At 41.6% G+C, this 23525-nt stretch overlaps 1 protein-coding gene across 3 annotated transcripts in view; it reads right to left on the reverse strand.

Moving 5' to 3' along the window:
* Positions 1-23525, reverse strand: part of SUSD1 (sushi domain containing 1) — a 145956-nt gene that overhangs the window by 22191 nt on the left and 100240 nt on the right. For 2 of the 3 annotated variants that reach the window (XM_049895616.1, XM_049895615.1), the window contains exons 11-15: positions 22930-23021; positions 21563-21749; positions 8258-8354; positions 3768-4026; positions 430-469 (exon numbers count right to left, since the gene is read on the reverse strand). In XM_049895616.1, the coding sequence (XP_049751573.1) occupies positions 430-469; positions 3768-4026; positions 8258-8354; positions 21563-21749; positions 22930-23021 (675 nt within the window). The remainder of the gene's footprint in view (positions 1-429; positions 470-3767; positions 4027-8257; positions 8355-21562; positions 21750-22929; positions 23022-23525) is intronic. The other variant, XM_049895617.1, reaches the window with a different exon arrangement.

Consider the following 23525-nt stretch of genomic DNA (forward strand, 5'->3'; position numbering starts at 1 on the left):
AAGAGCTTATGTATAAACAACAATCACCTGGAGATCTTGTTAAAATGCAAATTCTCAGCAGGGGGGTGATCTGGACTGAACTGGTTTGAAGCGCTGCTTTTTGCTTAAAAAAAAAAAAAAAACTTAAGCTAGTACCAATTGGGAGCCCAGGTGGTGCAGTGGTTAAGTGATACAGCTGCTAACCAAAAGGTCTGCAGTTAAAAGCCACCAGCTGCTCCTTTGAAACCTTATGAGACAGTTCTGCTCTGTCCTCTGGGGTCGCTATGGGTTGGAATTGACTTGACAGCAACAGGTTTGGTTTGGTTTAGTATGAGTTGGGTTTCTGTCACTTGTGACAATTTAAAAAGATATCTCATTAACATAAGTTCAATGCTGCAGACTGGACAGGAAGAAATAAAGACAACATTCTTAGGCAGAAAATGGCTTTACCTTTCACCTGAGCCCAAACTGCACAGGAGTATCTTCTCACCTATAAAGGAAAACATACCAACACGTTTAACTTGGCAAAACATGGTGTTAGTTTAAATAACACAATTTTAGCCCTTCGAATTTCAGCTTTTTTCTCTCTTAATTTGAACTAGACAATTATTAAGGTCCTATTTAGCTCTAGGAACCCCTGGTGGTGTAGTGGTTAAGTGCTATGGCTGCTAACCAAAGGGTCAGCAGTTTGAATCTGCCAGGCGCTTCTTGGAAACTCTATGGGGCAGGTCCACTCTGTCCTATAGGGTCGCTATGAGTCGGAATCAACTCGATGGCACTGGGTTTTGGTTTGGATCTAGCTCTAACATCTTATGATTCATACCCAGTGTTCAAGGACAGTGGGAACAGAACAGCCATCCTAAGGACCACTTCCTATTGCTTTCCACTATCTCAGAAAACACATGCTGTGAGTAAACAAAAGGAGTAGCTGTAAGTTTTGATTTTCTTTGCCAGTTCTGAGCATTGACTTTCTGGAGAACTACTTTGAAAAGGACTCTGAGGTTCAGCAAGGAGTGATGCATGCTATAAGCAAGGCTATGAGATCTGGATGACAAGAACATGGCAAACTCAGTTACCCAAATTACAGCCAAAAACCAATAAGAAAGCAAAAGGAGCGTATATAAAATCTCATCCATGGTAGAGGAGACCCATAAACTTAATTGAAAATAAAACACCTTCTATTCTTCTCCACCCCCACCTTTATTATGTGCATATTATTCTGTTAGGAAATTGTAGATTATTGTATATGATGAGATTCAATAAGATACTCCCTAGAGGAAGCTGAATAGCTGTTGCCTTCCAGTCAATTCTGGAGGATATCACAGCAATGCTACAGGATAGAGTAGAACTGCCCCATAGGGTTTCCAAGGCTGTAATCTTTATGGAAGCAGACTGCTACTTCTTTCTCCCACAGAATAGCTGGTGAGTTTGAACCACCAACATTTTGGTTAGCAGCACAGCACTTAACCACTGTGCCACCAGGGCTTCAGATATTTAATTTTAGAGGAGGAGTTGTAAAATAATTAGAAATGGATTTGGGAAGATTAAGCTTGGGGTTGTATGCATGATGAGTTTGACAGGAAGACTATTTAAAATTTTTTTTTTTTTTTTTAACTATTTAAGAGGTATTGAAATAGGGAAAAGGGACCCAGACCAGAGCAGAGGTCAGGGTCTTCAAAGAAGTGATTGTAAGTGACTATAAAGGAAAACTCCATGGGTCTGAAGATGGGAGAGGGACTGAGCCAGAATAACTGGTAGAATGATAGTGGTTCCTACTCGAAATCAAATCCCCATTGGTATCTGCGGTTCCAAAAGGCAATTCCACTCAAGAAATTACAACTCAGGATCCCAGAACCTCATAGCAAGTCTACCCTAGTGAAAACCCGACCAATTTTTAGCCTCTCCCAATTGAGCAGCTCATCAGAGCAGAGTCATCTGAAGGCCAATAGGAAGAACATCTGGGCAGGCTGAGCCCAGGCCTCAGGCGCAAGCAATGAGAAACCCATGGGATTATTCAACTGTCCCTTTTTGGCTTTCTAGATGGAAAGCTTGTACCAAATGGTCACCTATCACCTGAATCAGCATCACTTCAAAATCTGTGTCCTAACAATGGAACAAACATAAGGTGAGACAGGAGATAACTTTTCTAGTAAATTTGTCACTTGTGAATCTTCCAACTGTGCTATTCTTCCCTGTACCCCCACCCCCCCCGCCTTTGATGTACAATTTTTATAGAATCCACTATTATGGAAAAGGCCTAGAAACAACAAGAATCAGCAATAAATCACCACTGTAACACTAATATATGTATATAAACCCACAGGGGAAGTAATTGCAATTCAAATATAAAGTCCAAGTATAAATTTTTCAAAGCCCCTTCATCGCCTTCAGTATCCCAAAGAACAAGCACATGTTCTGCTCAGCTATATGATAAAGAGGTATCAATGACATCACGGGAAAGTTACCTATAAACTAGACTTATTATCCTAAGGTTCAACGTCATTCCCTCCCAGACTAAAACCTTAATCTGGGACAGCAGCTCTCTGAGCAATCTCTAAATTGTACTCTTGCTGTACTGCCAGTGCTAGGTCTAAGGGGAGAAACTCCAAGCCATGCTTTCGAGGCAATTTTCTAGCAAGAAGTCCTTCTCTACGTTATAAAACCTTTTGAACAAGTTCAGGGCAATATATTCTGGGCTTGAACTTTCTAGTTCTTAATTCCTACATTATTGTCACAAAACACTACCAGGTCTCTTTTGCTACTTAGGCACATTCTTAAAAGTAACCATTGGTTTTATGTCAAGCATGATGATGGCACATTAGATTTAGGTCCAGTGTATCTCAATTTTAAATATGTGATGAACCTTACACTGAAGATGGCTACATAGTTTTTCCTTAAATTCACCAGTCAAGAGATGTTTTAATATAAATATAATTTTTCTAGTGCCCATTAACGACCCATATAAATTCAGGGTTGTCCTAAGGCAGCCATCACAGTGATTTTTCCAGAAGATCTTCCATCCCTGGCTGACTGATCCAGCTCTTGCTAGTCTACTTGTCCAGCTCATTATATTTACTCATTATCTGATGAACATTTAGTTCTGTGTCTCATGAAGGAGCCCTGGTTGCACAGTAGCTCGGCTACTAACCAAAAGGTCGGCAATTCAAATTCACCAGCTGCTCCTTGGAAACACTATGGGGCAGTCCTAAGGGTCCTATAGGGTCACTATGAGTAGGAATTGACTCGACGGCAACAGGTTATATCTCATGAAAGAACTACCCCTGGAAGAACCACAGCCCTTCTAAGGCCAGGGCAGAGGGGAGTGTGGCCTATGCTATAGTCAAGGATGTGCTATGAATAGAAGGTAGGGCAGTGCTATGCTTAGTCTACCCCTCCCTCCTGCTTCCTAGGAGAATGACGGAAGGCAGCAACCTGGCAGGGGTACAGGGAAGTTGACAGAGTTCTAGGTGTTCCTCTCTAACGCAGGTTTTAGCAGCGCCATAAAATGAGGGCATTCTGTGAAGCTTAAGAGGAAGACCTGAAATCAGGTCAGTCCAAACACAGGTCTAACAATGTCCCCCAGGAAGTTCAGAATATCTACCAACATTAAACATTTCACCTGCCCATTCTTCATAAATGAAATTATTCAACATTAAGAGTAATAAACACATTTTCATGGTTATTGCACACAATGTCTAATTGCAAATAGTGGGGAAGCAAATGTTCAAACATTTAAATTTCATGTCAAAAAGAAAATAGAGTTCACGAGTGCTTTTAAAGATATTTACCTTATTCCATTCACTCGTGATTCGTAATATGATACAGTAATTGTTTCCTATTTTCAAGGGTGCATTATAATATTTCCCATAGTACAGCCTGTCTCCAATAGGTATCTCAATGGTATCATCCGGAACATCTTTGGCCAGTAGTTCTGCAGTCACGTATCCATCAGCATCAGTGGCATTGCTAAAAAACGAGGCAGCCCCTTCGGAATCACAAGGAAATGTGCTTTGAAAAGCCAGTGGAAGCACTAGCACCTGATACGAACTAGAAGAAAAAAGAAAAATGTCTATTTGTTGCTTGTCTGGAAAGAATCATTTTTTTTTCCATATTTATTGAGCATCTTCAATGAGATAAGCACTTTTCTAGGCACTGGGAACACAATACTGGACAAGAAAAAGTCCCTGCCTATGTGGGATTTATACTCTGACAGCTGTAACAGTCAAGGGATTCTTCTTCACTTCTTACCTACGGTGTTATTTAGTACCAGGTGACATTGCATAAGGGACCTCTCCAAGCTCAAGCTGCAGATGGACGCCAATGCATCCCCTTCAGCTGGGAAAAGTTGCTGCATGTGTGGCTACCCTATGTCTATGTGGCATAAAGTTAATCTAATCAGTGATTTTCACATGGTCAGATAAAGCCTGGCTGTGGAAGGGCTTTAGCAGTCACATGAAGGCAGACTGTGTGCAAGAGCTAATGTGGTAAGTTTGCAAAAAGGCCCCTGTCAATCACATGGGCCCCCGAAAAAAGAACTCATGTGATTTACATTTCCTCCAGTTCACAGACTGATACCAAGGTTCACATGAAAAGAAAAACAAGGAGTGCAAAGTCACTATGCCTTAATCTGGTTTGACAACACCCTGAAACAGCCAGCAAGGTAATATGTCATATGGTCGTTGTGGAACTGTTCCCAAAATGTAGACATAGAAACACACTAACAATCAGGTGTCATTTTTGTTGTGTTTTATTGTGGTTTATCCCACCAACTAGAAAACCTTCCATCAAAGAAAATAAGAATTAAAATGCAATGAAAAGAAATCATGCCTTCCTTTCCCTTGCCATCTATTCAGCACTTGTCTCCTGCCACTTGCACAGTAAGGGAACATCAGCTTTCTCTATCAGATCTGATAGCAGGGTCTTCAGTGATTTACTCTTGTATCCTTGCACCATTCTTTGGCTATGATTGGCTCTCCATTAAAGTTTCTAGAGTTCAAATTTCGGCAAAGAGGGAAAGCATGTATCAGCATCGAATACGATCAGGGTAATTTCCAAAACTCATTATGCCACTTAATTCTATTTTGCTGGGAAACTTGAATCTTCCTGCTCCACACTCCTAATGCCCCATCTCCTGCTTCCTAACGGCTCACAATCACTAGGTTAAGTAGCGAGAAACCTACACCCCTAGCAAGTGTTAGGTCAAGGAAGCTCTCCACTTTTCAGGCTCCCAAACACCAGGGATACGAGTAGGAAATGCAGGGGTCTCCCAGGTGTCTTGGGGGCCCTGATTTCCACAAAATTTGGGTTCACTTTCAGCAAAGGCCTTTCTACAAAAGGGACAAAGTAAAGCCTGCAGAGCGACAAGTGGTCACCACCAGGACCAGCAAACATTTACTGAGTATACCCAGTGCCTGCAAGGGAGCACCTGTAACCACAAACTGCCTAGAAACCAGGACTTCAAACTGGTTCATCCAGTTCAACTCCCTGCTGAAAATTTGCATTTCTAACAAGGTTCCAGGAAGTTATACATAAGAATCACCTGGGAATCTTGTTAAACTGTAGATTCTAATTCAGTACATCTGGAGTGGAAATGCAAATTTTTAACAGAGAACTTGTTAGAAATGCAAATTATTAGCAAGGGTTCGAACTGGGTCCAATGATTTCGGAGCCCTGTTAGAAACCTGAAGACACACTCATGAGCCATGGCCTGAGGTAGGGAAGTCAATGTTGCAGCAGGTCCACGCTGTCTATGGGCATACCTACCAATCCCGCTCATCTTTCCATGCCAGGTGGTGGTGTTCAAGGCTCCCCTGAACCCCTTGGCTTCTGCACTTTGCCTGCTGGAGGCACCATCCAAGGGACATAAAGTAGTTAGCCCAATTAGCCTGATCATAATCACCCGTGTTGCTTGAGGAATTCTAAAAATCCTCAGACCCCATCCCAGACCTGCCAAATTGAAATCTCCAGTAGAGTCCTGGAATTTGTTTGGCTGATAAAGCACAGGCGATTCCTATAATTTGGCAAGTGTGGGAGACCCTAGCATTAAGGGAGGCAAGCAATAGTCTGTCTCATTTGCCTATGATCAGCAAGTGCAGAAAGGGGGCCTGGGTCTCAGGGCCCCTTCTCTACCATGAGCCTCCATCCACTGCCCTCATCTTTGCAGCACAACAACGCACAAAGTAGCCAAGCTCAAATCAGGTAGTCAGGGCCAGGAAACATTACTCGCCTGCTGGTAGTTAGCCCTGATGACATTAGGGAAGCAGTTGTGGCTGTTTGGAACATTACTGTTCTGGAAGGCCTTCTCACCTCTTTCTCACCACCACCCTCCCTTGAATGACTCACAGATCTCCACTTCCTGTTTTGGAGGCCTTGGCCAGCACACAGCCATAAGAGTAGACGGTCATTTGGCTTTTCTTTTTGCCTTATGTAATCATTTGGCTTAAATAGCACTTTTGCTCTTACAAATTTTCTCAGGCAGTGATGCTGTACCTTCTGTTCTCCGTATAGTAACAGAATTACAAGCCTTCCAGTAACTTATCAGGACTCAAAAAATGTAGCAATTTATTCAACGCCCATTCCTGGAAAACCCTTTGGGCTTTTACTCAACTTAAACTAATGAAAAAGCAGAACAAACCTAAGTTTAATTATAAATGGACACATAGATGATATCCCCAGACTTCCCTTTATAATTTTATAATATCTCATATTTTTACCTTGATTGTACTGAAGGATCATTAGACTGAATGGTCGAGAACGACATAAGGCAATGGAAATTAAGTCAAGAGACTGTCATCTACCGGACCGGTTCCCATGAGCAAGCTGCTCATCTCTCCGGGCAAGCCTTAACCTTCCTCTCTAAAACAGGGATAATTTTACTTTCCTAAACCTATGATGACTTTTGTGAATAAAATGCTTAACTGAACACAACGCATTCCTCCAAAGGAGATAAATTAATTTCACCCAAATACTATCTGAAACAATGAGCTCAAACGTAGTAATGATTGTGAGGATGGTGCAGGACCAGGCAGTGTTTCATTCTGTTGTACACAGGGTCGCTATGAGTCAGAACCGACTCAACGGCACCGAACAACAACAATACTATCTGGAATCCAGAAGCAGTCATTAACTGAACTGTCTTGCCCATAATTCATACATGAATGAATAAAAAGAACTGTCCAAATGACCCTTTCAGAAACCACTACACCCACCCCATATCATATGTTGTCTTTTGTAAGTGGAACGATGCTCCTGACCTACCATCACTAGAGGATCTACTTGGAGCTGTGCCTGCCAAGGACAATGCCTAACATGTCTTAGACACTCAGGTAATGCCTGTCTGATGACCAAATGAACGGACTTAAGTTCTTTTTCGTCTGAAAATGTCTTATTTCACTTTAATTTTTTCTTTAAATTTTATTGTGGTAAAATACATATAACAATACATTTGCCATTTTAACCATTTTTGTGTATACAATTCAGTGACATTAATTATATTTATCATGTTGTACAGCCATTACCACTATCCATTTCCAATTTTTTTCATCTTCCTTAACATAAATTCAGCATTCCTTGACAATAAGTCCTCACTTCCCCCTCCCACCCACCCCTGGTAACTACCAGTAAACTTTGGTCTCCATATACTTGCCTATTCTAGATATTTCATATAAGTGGGATCGTGTATGTCCTTTTCTGTCTGATTTATTTCACTCAGCATAATGTTTTTAAGATTCATCCATGTGGTAGCATGTATTAGAACTTCATTATTTTTTATGGCTGAATAATATTCCATTGTATGGTTGGCTTAATTTCTTCAGTTACGCTGCCTAAATGTCTCTCTCTGATCCCTCAGAAATCTCTCTATTCATTTGGAAGGGTGCTGGTTGGGATTAGAGGCCCAGTCAGTGCCCCAGGACACAAAAAAGGCCTTGACTACACTGAGTCCCTGGGTGGCACAAATGGTTAACTCGGCCACTACCTGGAAAGTTGGTGGTTTGAATCCACCTAGAGGTGCCTCAGAAGAAAGGCCTGGCAATCTACTTCCAAAAGATCACAGTCATTGACAACCCTATGGAGTATAGTTCTACGCTAAAACACATGATGGGGTCACCAGAATTGACTGGACACAACTGGTTTGGTTTTTGTCTTTTTTTTTTTTTTTTTTTTACCACATCACTCCAACTACCTGAGTGCGGCAGCCCACGCAGATGTCTCTTCCTCACTCAAACCAAAGATCCCAAAAAATTCTATGGGTGTCACTGGGCAAAGGACAGCTACCGACCTGATAGGTCCATTTTTCTCCTTGGCTTTCCTTAGTTTCAGGGGTGGTACAGGCCGTCCATGTACTATGAAAAATTCCACTTCTGGAAGGGGAGGCTCTGAAAGCATGTTAAAAAGAAGAAAAGGGAATGGTCAGAACAAGTAAAAGCACAGAGAAAACAGTCTCATGGGGGCCATAAACAGGAAAGCTTTAATGTAAGAAGTGGGGTTTTAAACTGGTTTGGTCTGGTTCAAACCCCTGCTGAGAATTTGCATTTCCACCCCAGATATACTGAATCAGAACCCACATTTTAACAAGATCCCCCGTGATTCTTCTGTATAAATTCAGTATCACCTGGGGATCTTCTTAAAACGTAGGTTCTGATTCAGTATATCTGGGGTGGAAATGCAAATTCTCAGCAGCAGGTCCAACTAGACCGAACGGGTTTGAAGCCCTGGTTGGGTCCGCCACTAGAAGAGCCAAGTTTGGGGCCTAGGTCAATTGACTCCAATGTCAGCTTTGCCACACTACCATGTTATGACATTGCTTGTATTCATTTTGCCTGAGAAAAAACTACAGCCTAAAACTGAAAACCTAGAATTATGATTTCCTGAAAGAATAAGGGATCCCATGCTGCTATCCCTAGAGATCATAAGGAACAGACGTTGAGAGGTGCAGAGATGGAAAAGACCAAGCCTCCCTTAATTAACAGGTGTTCAAAGGGAAGAAATGAGTAGAGACTCAAGAAAGACCCCAGGAAGAGAGGCTGCAGAACGAGTTTAGTGCCTGCCCAGCTCTAGTACACAGGAAACACTATTCAGGGGACCATGACTGAGTCAGGGTCTGTATTACTGCTCCTCATGAGCCAAGAGGTAGCAACAAAAAATAGAAGACAAGGCACTGTCTCTATGTCAGGGCTGGAGAAGGGAGCTGCTGAGTGAATAGGAAGCTGAAGGAGGATAAGCCTGGAAGAGACCAGGTATAGTTGTAAACCTGTAATTGCAGAACTCTCAGAAGACAGGATCCCCTGCGCCTGAGATTCTCCAGTCTGTATATGTCCTTTTATACATTACATACTTCATATATTTATTTTATGTGCTCAGAATCCCTTTTTCTATGAGGAATGGCCCTCCCCTGTCCCATAAAGTTCTTATGAGGCTGTCATTCACAGTGCTCCAAAGCCCTTCTGGCCACAGGCCCTGTAGATGATCATGGATCGGCAACAATGGGCTCAAGCATAACAACGATTGTAAGGATGGCGCAGGACCGGGCAGTGTTTCGTTCTGTTGTACACAGGGTTGCTGTGAGTCGGAACTGACTCGATGGCACTTAACAACAACAATAACAACATCAAGTGTGTTATCATATATCCCCACTCAACGCACATTGAACAGCCCCCTCTATGCAGCAGGTACCCTGCTAGGCTGAGGGGGAAAAAGCCATGGAAGACATGGTTTCTGCATTTCAGGAGCTCAAAGTCTCATAGATGAAACAGTTATAACAGGTGGTGCTTAGAGCTATAAAGAAGTTATACAGAGGGTGCTGTGGGAGAGCAGAGGGGGAACACCTGACCAAGGGCAGGGGGACGAGCCCACCCAATACAGAAACACACATATGCAGAGGCACAAGCTAAAAGAGAGGGAGTGAGCAGTGACAGAACTACAAGTGGTTCATTATGGCTGAAATGCTGAGTTCTGGCAGGGTAGAGGCAGGCAGTGAGGTTACAGGGGTAGGTCATATATGAGGTCCTGGAAATCATGAGTCATTTAGAGAGTTTCAGCCAACTTGTATTTTAGAAATACGATTTAGATTGCTGATTGGGGGATGAATTGGAAAAAGGCAAGAGCACAGGTTGTCCAATAATCTAGGTAGAAGTGCCTATGGTCTGAAGCAAGTGATGACACTGAGAGGGGAGAAGAGGGGACAGATGGAAGAGATACTCAGGAGAGAGTTGGACAGAACATGGCAGGAGGGAAGAAAGGGGAAGGAATCTGGGCTCCTGGTGTGAGCAACTGAGTCAATGGTGATGTCATTCATGAAGGTCCAGAGTCACTCTGGACCTGTTCAGTTTGAAGTGCTTGCGGAACTAACCAGCAGGCAGTTAGAAATACAGGTCCAGAGACTAGGAGCAATCTCTGTTGTGGTGATATGGGCGGCTCATAGGTAGGAATGGGTATTGATATCCAGAGGGATAGTACAGATGCACCGAGAAGACACGAGTGCCACGGGTAGACCACTGGGAGACCCAGGCATTTCATACCAGGTGGAAGAATGAGAGTCCTCTACAGCTCTGTTGTTAGTTGCTGTTGAGTCGATCTCGACTCATGGCGACCCCATGTGTACAGAGCAGAACTGCTCCACAGGGTTTTCAAGGCTGTGACCTTTTGGAAACAGACTGCCAGACCTGTCTCCCAAGGCATCTCTGGGTGGGTTTGAACCAGCATCCTCTGAGGTAGTAGTCAGAAGCTTAACAGTTTGTATCACCTAGGGACTCCACAGCTTTTGTTAAACAATGTTAAATCTAGAATTTCTTCCAAAGTCACCCAGATATGGTCATGTAGATTATGCTTTTCATATACCTGTGGGATTACCTGGGAGCCTAAAAGGTCACCTGATACAGACCCAGCTTATCAAAGAATCAAAAATAGTCAAGGCCTTCCACGGAGGAGTTAAAAGTCTACACTGTCAAGAGGTATCCAAAAGGAGAGATTCCAGAACCGACAAAACTGACACACCCAAGAATGTCAACCAGATAGGTTTCTGAAGCAGTGATGGGGGAGAGGAGGAAGCTAGTTTGAAAAGCCCCTTCCTTGTCCCCCAGGGGTATGTGCCCCTTCCATTGTTAAAAATTACTACACTTCACGCTGTCACTGAAATGCCCTTGCATTTGTGATCATATTATCACAGTATAATCAGTGTTTTTAATCACACATTTCCTGTTTTCAGCCCAGAAGGAGATTAACTGGTCACTCTATTCTGTGTGAGAACCCTCCTCAGGCTCTCTTAAATTACTCCTCTGTTTACTCTTCTCTGAGATTAATAATTCTAGTTTGTCTAATCTCTTGGCTACCCTTTTAAACCACCCAGTTTCTCCTAGCCCTTGGTAACAGCAGAACAAAACACTCGCTCAGCTCCAAGAAGGCGGACCCACCGAACAGCGCGGGAAGGCTGCCCCTGCTTGCTATGTGCCATGTTGCCCTTTGCAAGTTAGTATCATTCTGCAGGTCTCGGTGTGCCACTATCATCCTGATGATTCAAACAACACATGACTTCTGGATGGTTTTATGTTCTGCTTGTCTAAGGCCTCCTGATGGTTCAAACAACATGTGACCTCTGGATGGCTCTGCTCTGCTTGTGTAAGACCTTCTCCACCTTATATTTTAAACAGTCTACTTTTTCTCTCTAATGTACATGCCTGAACCTCATTAGGCTGGTTCTTAATCACATTTTGAGGTTAAATAAGCTTACATTCTAGGCATTTTTTCAAGGTGCTCTTTCCTGTCTCCCAAGCTGCTGTCCTTAGCAAATCCGTTCTCCTTTCCACTAGCCTCATTACAGATTTAAACCCAATCAGACCCAAGACAAGAAAGAGGTCATGTCCAGCTAGGAAATGTATGTGGTCCGGTCACCCTGAGATGGAAGAGGACCCAGAAGGGAGACCCTTAGTACCATTTCTAGGTGTTGACACTATCCATGGCTGTGCTAGAACCAAAACCAAACCAGATCAAACTCATTGCTGTTGAGTCAATTCTGACTCATAGTGACCCTATAGCACAGAGTAGAACTGCCCCATAGGGTTTCCAAGAAGCAGCTAGTGGATTCAAACTGCTGACCTTTTGGTTAGCAATCGTAGCTCTTAACCACTGCTAGAAGCAAAGGACAAAGGAAAACGCTGAGGGCTACCATGTAAGAAAACTTGGAGAAGTAAGGAGAAAAGTAGTATAGGAGAATGTGCCCTACAAACTATTAAATATTATAAAATTACAATAATTGTAAGGGGCGGGTGCAGAACAGGCAAAGCAATGGAAGAGCTAGGCAGTCTAGAAATGGACCCAAATAAATGCATTAGAATATAGTATGTGACAAGGGTAGTATTTCAAAAGGTGATGGGAAACTGGCTTATCATTTAGAGAAAATGTGCCATGTAAATTTAGCCTCAGAATCCCTGGGAGGTGCAAATGTTTAGGGCACTCAGATGCTAACCAAAAGGCTGGAGATTCGAGTCTAACCGGAGATGCCTTGGAAAAAAGCCTGGTGATCTACTTCCCAAAAATTAGCCACTGAAAGTGCTATGGAGAACAGCTCTAGTCTGATACACATGGGGTCACCGCGAGTCAGAACCAATGTGACATCAACTGTTTTTGTTTTGTTTTTTAAATTATTTAGTCTCATACCATACATATATCAAAACAAATTCCAAATGGGTCTAAGTTTTAAATGTAAAAATCAAAACTATCAAAGAAGCATGCAAAATATCAGAGAATAAGAACTGATCTGATTTCAGGGTGGGAAAGGCTTTTTGGGACCTTCCATGACAACAGAGGCAGAAATTATAAAACTAAAAAAAAAAAAAATAGAATTGATTACTTGAAATTTTAAAATACCTAATGCCAAAAAATATATTAAAACAAGAAAATTAAAGAGTAAATAACCTGGGGGGAAATTTTATAATTATGTATAACAAAAGATTAATATCACTAATGTAGACAAACCATTAAAATCAATAAGAAAAACGAGGTAGTGTAAATATGAATGAGTGAAAATTCCTTTATCTAAAATGCACCAAACGATCATGGATGGTGCAAGCAGTTTGTGATCGACTGCTAACCTAAAGGTTGGCAGTTCAAAACCACCCAGCAATTCTGCAGAAGAAAGGCCTGGCAATCAGCTTTCATAAAGATTATAGCCAAGAAAACCCTTTAAAGCAGTTCTACTCTGTAACACATGGGGTCACCATGAGTTGGCAAAACAACAGCAACAAAACCAACCAAAATGAATAAAAAGAACCAAAAGCAGAACAAAATTTTATCTGCACCAAAACTAAACAAACATGAACCTTGTGCTAGAAACTTCAAGTAAACACGAGGAATTAAAATACAACTCCACTGCCTGAGTCTGGTACAATGCAACTTTTCTGAAATTTCTGTAATAGGTAGTAAGGAAAAAAATGAAGGCATCATGATGGTTCTTTCCGTATCCTCAGGCACCTACCCAGATACACCCAAATCATGATAAATTGAAATTGGTGGTAACAGAAAAAAATGGTAGCTCACATTATAAATAATCAGATATCCCAAGGCTAGATAGATCTCCACCATCAATACAGTTATGAGACTGTGACGACCCATGGAGAAGGGACAATTTTCTTTCCATCTTTAAATCCCCTCAGCCAGGGGTGGATTATCCAATGGGCAAGGTAAGCACAGTACTTATCTTGCTTACCAGACCATCTGTATGAACAATGTAACATTTTTTCAGCACATCAAAGACTCTGCTTCTAGCTATGGCTACCATCTATCTCTCTCTCAACCCCACAGCACCTTCCTACAGAATCAAAACCTCTTTTCAAATTCACAATCCCTGACAGGGAGGATTACCCAGTAAGCAAGGGCTTACTTATGCTTACTTATAAATCTGTAGTGAACAATTTCACATGGGTTTCACCACATCTTCAATTAAAGACATGGTGAAACCCATGTGAAATTGTTCGCACAGATGATCTGGTAAGCAAGGTAAGCACTGTGCTTGCCTTGCCGATTGGATAATCCGCCCCTGCCCTCAGCATTTAGTACAGGTCTTTGTATCTAACTAATCAATAAACAGTTGTTGAATTGTTAAGGTTCAACATGCCCCTCACCCCTCCGCTACACATAGAAACCCTGGTTTTTAGGCTTCTGATTTAAGGAAACCTTGCTGTTCATGTTTTATAAAGGCTAAAGCTAATACAAGAAAATAACATATCCAGCCCCTTTCCACCAAGGCACATCATCTTGTCTCAGTGGGACCTAAGCTGGGATTCTGTGAGAGGAGTTGAAAGACACTTATCCCCACACATTGAGAAAGTAGTTTGGAGATTTCTGGAGGAGACAAATAGGCTGACCATGGATGTAGGAAATGCCTTATGTGCCCCCCGCCCCCCGCTAGCCTGTCCTAATGTTGTTCTTGCTGTTGTTGTGTACTGCGAGTTGATTCTGACTCATAGCGACATACAGGACAGAACAGAACTGCCCTGCAGGGCTTCCTAGGCTGAAATCTTCATGGAAGCAGAGCTCCAGGTCTTTTCTCCTGCAGAGCCGCTTGTGGGCTCAAGTTGGTGAGCCCTTAACCACTGTACCACCAGGATCTCCAGATATCGAAGAATCGGTGCCCTTGAAAGGTTTTGAGAGGCTCTAGACAAAGTAGAAAACAGTTGGGGAGGGCCAGTCCCTCTCCTGACCTCTGCCCCACGATCTGGTGCAACTTCAGCCTCCTGGGGAGCAGGGGGCTTCCAGGAATAAGTGTGGTGTTGGGTCCAGCCAGAGAGGATGGTACTCTCACTGAGGGCACAGGAGTGCAGTGTCCTCAGATGGCTCGTGGATAGCCAACCATGGAAGCGAAGCCTAAGGCAGAAGATCAAGACAACTTGGTCCTTTCTGAGAACACCAGTAGTAAGAAAGGAGGTGCTGGAGGCAGGGACTGGGGTCCCTAGTCATGAAGGGGGAATCAGAGCTGTCCAGATTGGATCCCGCCATTCAAGTGGCAGTCTAACAATGCCTGGGGCATACCTGTGCTTTCAGTTCTTCTAATCTGAAAAAGTACATTCTTTTTTTCTTATTATGAATACAGCTGTTGTTGCATGCTGTCAAGTCGATTCCAACTTCTAGCAACCCTATAGGACAGGAAGAACTGCTGCGTAGGGTTTCCTAGGCTGTAATCTTAGAGATGGGAAATTTCCCATAGAAGTTGCCTGTCTTCATACTGAAAGTTGACATGGAAAGGAATGGTGTCCTTTACATCTTTTTTACCCCCTTTTCTCCTCTAGCATTTTTGGTTCCATAATAAAACTCCAACCTCAAATGATGACCATGTTTGGTAGTATTAAGTGGCCTGGTTTATCTTTACAGTCATGCATGAATTTGCTTTCTTTTTCTCTCTTTCTTTCTCTTCCCCTGTTATGGATTAAATTGTGTCCCCAAAAAACATGAGTCAACTTGGCTAGGCCATGATTCTCAGTATTGTGTGATCGTCCACCATTTTGTCATCTTATGTGATTTTCCTGTGTGTTATAAATCCTACCTCTATGATGTTAATGAGGCAGGATTAGAGGCAGTTATGTTAATGAGGCAGGACTCAATCTATAACGTTAGGTTGTACCTTGAGTTAATCTCTTTTGAAATACAAAATTGAGAACCAAGCAGTGAGATAGGGGAACCTCATACCACAAAGAAGGAAGAACCAGGAGGAGAGTGTGTCCTTTGACCTGGGGTCCCTGTGCTGAGAAGCACCTAGACCAGAAGAAGATCGATCACAAGGACTTCCCCAGAGCTGACAGAGACAGAAAGCCTTTCCCTGGAGCTGGCACCTTGAATTTGGACTTCTAGCTTCCTAGACTGTGAGAAAATAAATTTCTCTTTGTTAAAGTCATCCACTTGTGGTATTTCTGTTACAGCAGCATTAGGTAACTAAAGCATCTCCCCCTCTTTCCCTCTCTGGTGTTTTCCCTCTCCCTATGAGAAGAAACTTTTGCCCCGAAGATTTTAGATTGATGCTAGAAAATAGCATAATCAATGTCTGAAAGCTCTTCTGGCTCTTTGGAGACTACATCAAGGATGAAATACTTTGTTCTTCACCCTGTTGTAAAGGGGATGTGAATGGTGGGATTATTCTGAAGAATGCAAATCACTGAGCACCTGAGGAAGCACAGCAACCAAGAGTAAAATGCCATACACGGGAGCTCCAGCCACGCCCCCCCCCGCCCCCTCTTGCCAGCACCCTCTTCCCGGCTTTCATTGAAACACTTGCCTCTGTCCCTCAACATTCTTAGGACTTTCACTCTCCTCTGAGGTCAGCAATGTATTTAAAGCACTTGTTTCATTCTGTTCCCATCAGTAAGATTTAGTTTAACATAAGACAGTCAGAAGGGAAATTCCATTCACTTTTCTTCTGGGAAATCAGCTACTGCGTTTTCCAAGCCCAAATCCCTAACCTAACATTTCTTGAAAAATTTAAAAGTTCATGATTTTACTGAAACAAAGTCACATCTAAGGCAACCAGGCATATCTCTTCACATCAATATATGAAGTTCCCTTTTTTCCGTCTTTTATATAATGGGGGTGCTTGGGGTTTTCTTTTTAAACTCTTTCATAAGATCTTAAAAACTTACTCATGCTTTTTTAAAGTTTTAATTTCTTTAAAATAGGGTAGAGTTAGGAGTCCTGGTGGTGCTATGGTTAAAGCACTCAGCTGCTAACTGAAAGGTTGGCAGTTCCAACACACCAGCCTCTCTACAGGAGAAAGATGTGGCAGTCTGTTTCGGTAAAGATTTCAGACTTGGAAACCCTATGAGGCAGTTCTACTCTGTCATACAGGATTGCTCTAAGTCAGAATAGACTTGATGGCGGTGGGTTTGGTTTTCTGGTTGGTCGTTGTTAGGTGCCATCAAGCTGGTTCCAACTCATAGCAACCCTATGTACAACAGAACGAAACACTGCCGAGTCCTGCTCCATTCTCACAATTGTGCTATGTTTGAATCCATTGTTGCAGCCACTGTGTCAGTCTAGTTCCTTGAGGGTCTTCCTCTTTTTCACTGGCCCTCTATCAAGCATGATGTCCTTCTCCAAGGGCTGGTTCCTCTTGATAACATGTCCAAAGTATGTGAGATGTAGTCTTGCCATCCTCACTTCTAAGGAGCATTCTGACTGTATTTCTTCCAAGACAGGTTTGCTTATTCTTCTGGAAGTTCATGGTATATTCAACATTCTTCACCAACACCATAATTCAAAGGCATCAATTCTTCTTTGGTCTTCTTTATTCATTGTCCAGCTTTTGCATACATATGAGGCAACTGAAAATACCATGCCTTGGGTGAGGTACACCTTAGTCCTCAAAGTGACATCTTTGATTTTCAACACTTGAAAAGAGGTCTTTTGCAGCACATTTGCCCAACGCAGTACATCATTTGATTTCTTGACTTCTGCTTTCATGGGTGTTGATTGTGGATCCAAGTAAAACGAAATCCTTGCAAACGTCAATCTTTTCTCTGTTTGTCATGATATTGCTTACTAGTCCAGTTGCGAGGATTTTTGCTTTCTTTATGTTGAAGTGTAATCCATACTGAAGGCTTTAGTCTTTGATCATCATTAGTAAGTGCTTCAAGTCCTCTTCACTTTCAGTAAGGTTGTATCATCTGAATATTGCAGGTTGTTAATGAGTCTTCCTTCAATCCTGAAGCCATGTTCTTCTTCATATAGTTTAGCTTCTTGGATTATTTGCTCAGCATACATATTGAACAAGTATGGTGAAAGGATGCAACCCTGATGCACACTTTTAAACTATGCAGTATCCCCTTGTTCTGTTTGAATGACTGCCTCTTGGTCTATGCAGAGGTTCCTCATGTACACAATTAAGTGTTCTGGCATTCCCATTCTTTGCAGTGTTATCCATAATTTGTTATGATCCACACAGTCAAATGCCTTTGCATAGTCAATAAAACACAAGTAAACTCTTTCTGGTATTTTCTGCTTTCGGCCAAGATCCATCTGACATCAGCGATGATATCCCTCATTACAAGTCCTCTTCTGAATCTGGCTTGAATTTCTGGCAGTTCCCTGTCGATACACTGCTGCAACTGCTTTTGAATTATCTTCAGCAAAATTTTACTTGCGTGTGATGTTAATAATATTGTTCAATAACTTTCACATTCTGTTGAATCACCACTCTTCGGAATGGGCACAAATATGTATCTTTTCCAATCGGTTGGCGAGGTAGCTGTCTTCCACATTTCTTGGCAGAGATGAGTGAGCACCTGCAGTGTTGCATCCATTTGTTGAAACATCTCAATTGGTGTTCCGTCAATTCCTGGAGCATTGTTTTTTCCTAATGCCTTCAGTGCAGCTTGGACTTCTTCCTTTATTACTATCGGTTCTTGATCATATGCTACCTCCTAAAATGGTTGAATGTCGACCAATTCTTCTTGGTACAGTGAATCTGTATATTCCTTCCATCTTCTTTTGATGCTTCCTACATTGTTTGATATTTGGCCCATAGAATCCTTCAATATTTCAACTTGAGGCTTGAATTTTTTCTTCAGTTTTTTCAGCTTGAAAAATGCTGAGGCTTTTTTTCCCTTTTGGCTTTCTAAGTCCAGTTCTTTGCACATTTTGTTATGACTTTACTTTGTCTTCTTGAGCCACCCTTTGAAATCTTCTGTTTGGCTCTTTTACTTCATCATTTCCTCCATTCACTTTAGCTACTCTGTGGAAACCCTGGTGGTATAGTGGTTAAGTGCTACGGATGCTAACCAAAGAGTCAGCAGTTCGAATCTGCCAGGCACTCCTTGGAAACTCTATGGGGCAGTTCTACTCTGTCCTATAGGGTTGCTATGAGTCGGAATCGACTCGACGCATTGGGTTCGGTTTTTTTTTTTTTCTTTCTTTAGCTATGCTATGTTTAAGAGCAAGTTTCAGGGTCTCCTCTGACATCCATTTAGGTCTTTTTTTTCTCTCCTGTCTTTTTAATGACCTTTGCTTTCTTTGTGTATGATATCCTTGATGTCATCCCACAACTCATCTGGTCTTTGGTCATTAGTGTTCAGTGTGTCAAATCTGTTCTTGAGATGGTCTCTAAATTCAGGTGGGACATACTCAAGGTCGTATTTTGGCTCTCATGGACTTGTTTTAACTTTCTTCAGTTTAAACTTGAACTTGCAAATGAGTAATTGATGATCTGATCTGCAGTCATCCTCTGGCCTTGTTCTGACTGATGATATTGAGCTTCTCCATCAGCTCTTCCCTCAGAGGTAGTTGATTTGATTCCTGTGTATTCCATCTAGTGAGGTCATATATATAGTCACTGTTTGTGTTGTTGAAAAAAGGATATTTGCAATGAAGATGTCATTGGTCTTGCAAAATTCTATCATGCTATCTATGGCATCATGTCTACCACCAAGGCTGTATTTTCCAACCACCAATCCTTCTTCTTTGTTCCCAACTTTCACATTCCAATCACCAGTAATTATCAATGCATTCTGATTGCATATTTGATTAATTTCAGATAGGAGATGTTGGTTAAAATCTTCAACTTCTTCATCTTTGGCATTAGTTGTTAGTTGGTTAGAGTTAGAAAACACAGTCATGGTCTCAATGAATTAAACAGCTTCAAGGTCTCAATGACCTTAAACAGCTCAACAGTGTCCCCTGGTGGCCATAAGCACAGATACAGGCAACTCAAGCTACTAGGGCTGTATTTAGTCTAGAGAACAAGGTTAGTGTCTCATGAAGATGAAACCTCCCCTATATATATATATGTAAAGCACTCATTTGAATAAGAAATGAAAGTCATCCAAACATGGCAAAGACCAAAGAAGAGGATGAATAGCTATTTATTTTAATAAAATCGAAAGTCCAAATTGAACATTAATTACTTCTCCCTCCAACCTAAAACTTAGTGAACTCTTTTTTATCTTAGGCGTTTCTCCTTTTTTTTTTTTTTTAATCTGTATCCTGTATTTTTTTTTTATTGTGCTTTAAGTGAAAGTTTACAAATAAAGTCAGTCTCTCATATAAAAATTTATATACACCTTGGTGTATACTCCTAGTTGCTCTCCCCCTAATGAGACAGCACGCTCCTTCTCTCCACTCCCTATTTTCATGTCCATTAGACCAGCTTCTGACCCCCTCTGCCCTCTCATCTCCCCTCCAGACAGGAGCTACCCACATAGTCTCATGTGTCTACTTGATCCAAGAAGCTCACTCCTCACCAGTATCATTATCTATCTTATAGTCCAGTCCAATCCCTGTCTGAAGAGTTGGCTTTGGGAATGGTTCCTGTCTTGGGCTAACAGAAGGTCTGGGGACCATGATCTCAGGGGTCCTTCTAGTCTCAGTCAGACCATTAAGTCTGGTCTTTCTATGAGAATTTGAGGTCTGCATCCCATTTTTATCCCACTGCTCTCCTGCTCCCTCAGGGGTTCTCTGTTGTGTTCCCTGTTAGGGCAGTCATCCGTTGTAGCCGGGTACAATCTATTTCTTCTGGTCTCAGGCTTAGGTCTTAGGCCCTTCTTGACTAACCATAATCTTAATATCAGTATCATTCACTGGCTACTTATGGCTTGGCCCCCTTATTCATTCACTCAAAAAAAACTTTATTTTTGTGCTGTCAGTATTGTTCTCACACATGGGGGATTCAATGTAGAACACAGAAACAAAAAAATGTACCTTTGAGGAGCTCAAATTCTAGTAGGAGAGAAAGAAAATTTAAAAAATAGACAACAAAAACACAATTTCAGAAAGCAAGTCCTATGAAGAAATTCAAGCAGAGTAGGTGGATAGAGAGTGATAGGGTGGAGATTGGGAGGATATTTTTGAAAGGATGGAGAGGGACAGTCTTTCTAAGATGATGACATTTGCATGGAGACCTGAAGGATTATAAGGCAGCCATCTGGAGAGAGTGTCCCAAGAAGAGGAAACAGTAAGTGGAAAAGCCCCAATGCAAAAAAAAAAGTTTAGTAAGAGATTTGGGGGAAGTCCTCACCTAATTACTTCTAATTTCTCAGTGAAAGAAGAAGCAAAAGAGTATTAGCTTGGAGTATATGTGGTGGAGTGGGGGGAGGGGGGAGAGTCACTTATTTGAGGAAGGAGGAAAAAATAAATACAATTGAGTTTACTAGGGCACTAAATGGGGTCATCATGAGTCAGAATCAACTTGAAGGTAACAGGTTTGGTGTGCTGTTGTTTTAATAGTGAGTCTGCCAGTCATTTCCCCCTGAGAGTAACCTACTCTTTATTTGCAAGAGAATGCCAATTACATATGTTACTGACAAAGAAATAATAACAGGTTTTTTTTTTTTTTTTTTTTTGACGTATGAAATACTTTAAAGTTTTCAGACATCTGGAAGGAATTTAATCGACCTTTAATCAATGCTAACATTTTGCTTCAGAAATCTTTTTAAGAAATAAAACATTACAGTCCCAGCTGCAGGCCTCTTAGCACCCCTTTTCAAATCCATTTCCTTCCTCCTCTCTCTTAAAGTTCATTATATAAAGGTAGAAAGAATGTTCCTCTTTATCCTGGCCTATCAACAGCTCTGTGGTGACTTCCTTCATCCAAATGCTGTTATTCAAGATTTACCTGTTATCTGGGTTGTCAGGGAGATGGCCACAGGAAGTTTAGAAGACAAAGCCAGGAGGCTGACATTGTAGTTGGTACCTGGATGCAGGTCCAAGCACATCTGAGGGGCCTGGCTGCTGGTAGTGATATTAAAGACCATTTCCTGGGCAAATTCCTTCTGATACCATCTCTGGCCCCAAATGTGGAACTGAAACAAACAAAAAAAAAGCTTACAGGGTGAATCGCTGGCCTTTAATAGCTCTGAATGTTGCCCGCTACCCACTCTCGCTCGCGCTTTCTCTTCTTCACTTTTTTGACTCCAACGCTTCTTCAGAAAGTGAAAAGAAACAGTAAGCAAATATTAGACTTGTAACATCAATATTGTAGTTACGATATTGTTAGTATAATAAATATATTTTTAAATTAAAATGCACAAAAGGCACAAATTTATCTTTCTTGTCCTCACATGTACAGTGCACATGCCAAGGAGAAAAATTGTTGGCAAAACTGCAGAGGCAAGACCGAAAATATTTCCTAGAAAGAAAATGAAAACTCCATACTATCCTTATACCCTTATTCGGATCCAAAGCAGGATCTAAATAAGGATATAATGGTACCCCTAACTGATCCAGAGCATAATTGAAAGAAGCCCTGGTGAAGCAATGGTTAAACACTCAGCTGCTAACCAAAAGGTTGGCGGTTTGAACCCACCCAGCAGCTCTGTGGGAGAAAGAACTGGTGATCTGCTCCCATAAAGATTGCAGCCAAGAAAACCCTATGGGGTAGTTCTACTCTGTCACATGGGGTTGCTATGAGTCAATTGACCTGACAGCACCTAATGACAACAATAAGTCTGGTAAAACCTAGAAAGCATTTTTTTTTCTCTGCTGCTCCCTTCTGGGGTTCCATCCTGGGTCCACCGGTACACTTTTTTCTGCAACATCCTAGCACCTAGGCCAAGAGATGATCTTTTCATCCTACTTAATTTCTTCTAGTAGCAGCATGTCCCATGGTCTTTCTTTTTGTGACTCACAGCCATTTCTAGCTTTAGAAGGTCTCCTTGACTCTCTAGGTAACACATTCAGAGACACTGGTGTAGACAGACACACATGCATACGCCATAGAATTCCTTCCACATATACTGCCTGAACATCGGCTCTGTACCAGGCCATGGAAGCTCTTAGGGCTTTCTCATCTCTCCTCATAGTCTATGTCTTCAAATATGCAGTAGAAGTGGCTCTTTTCTTGTTTCTTATTGTGACTGTCACTGAAAATTTTCTACTGATAAGGTACAGTTTTATAAGTCGGTTTTTAGGTTTGTTGATATTTTTTAAACCTCCCACACAAAACCAACATTTATATAAATAAGTCAACTTTCAGAAACTTACTAAATACATCTCCTCTATGTCAGCTGTCTTGATATTTCTCCATTTCAAGCAGGTTTCATTAAATACTGAAATGTTAACGATGGTCTGTTTCACTGTAAGGAAGAAAACAATGAGAAATTAATTGATACCCCAGGCAAAAATAAAAAATACTGCCTTTTAATTCAACCAATTCCCAAGGCTATGCATTTGCATGGGATGAGTTCAGCAGAATTTTAATAATTCAGAAATTAGTGGTAGCAGTCCAAGAAACACCACTTGTATATTTAGGTAAACTCAGTACCGAAGAAAGGTATAAGATTAAAAGATATCCAATCAGTGGACTTGTCTTAAAATAGATCTATTCACTGCAAACTCCCTTAATTCACTATGCTAAAATAACAACTGCTTAGACACCCTCATTTACATAAAAAAGCATCCGTTTGAAGCTCTGAGCTGAGAACATTTCAGCAGAGAATTGCTCCCTCAGGAGCTGAAAAAGGCTATCTCCAGCTGCCAGGCTTTTTTATGATTAAAAAGCTGCAGGGGGCAGCGGGTCCTTCCTTTGAGTTTGGGCTTGCTCATCTCTTAGTATCAAAAAAAGCATTTCTTGGCCTCTG

The sequence above is a fragment of the Elephas maximus genome, chromosome 9 (genome assembly GCF_024166365.1).
Source record: "Elephas maximus indicus isolate mEleMax1 chromosome 9, mEleMax1 primary haplotype, whole genome shotgun sequence".
In the NCBI taxonomy this organism is placed as follows: Eukaryota; Metazoa; Chordata; class Mammalia; order Proboscidea; family Elephantidae; genus Elephas; species Elephas maximus.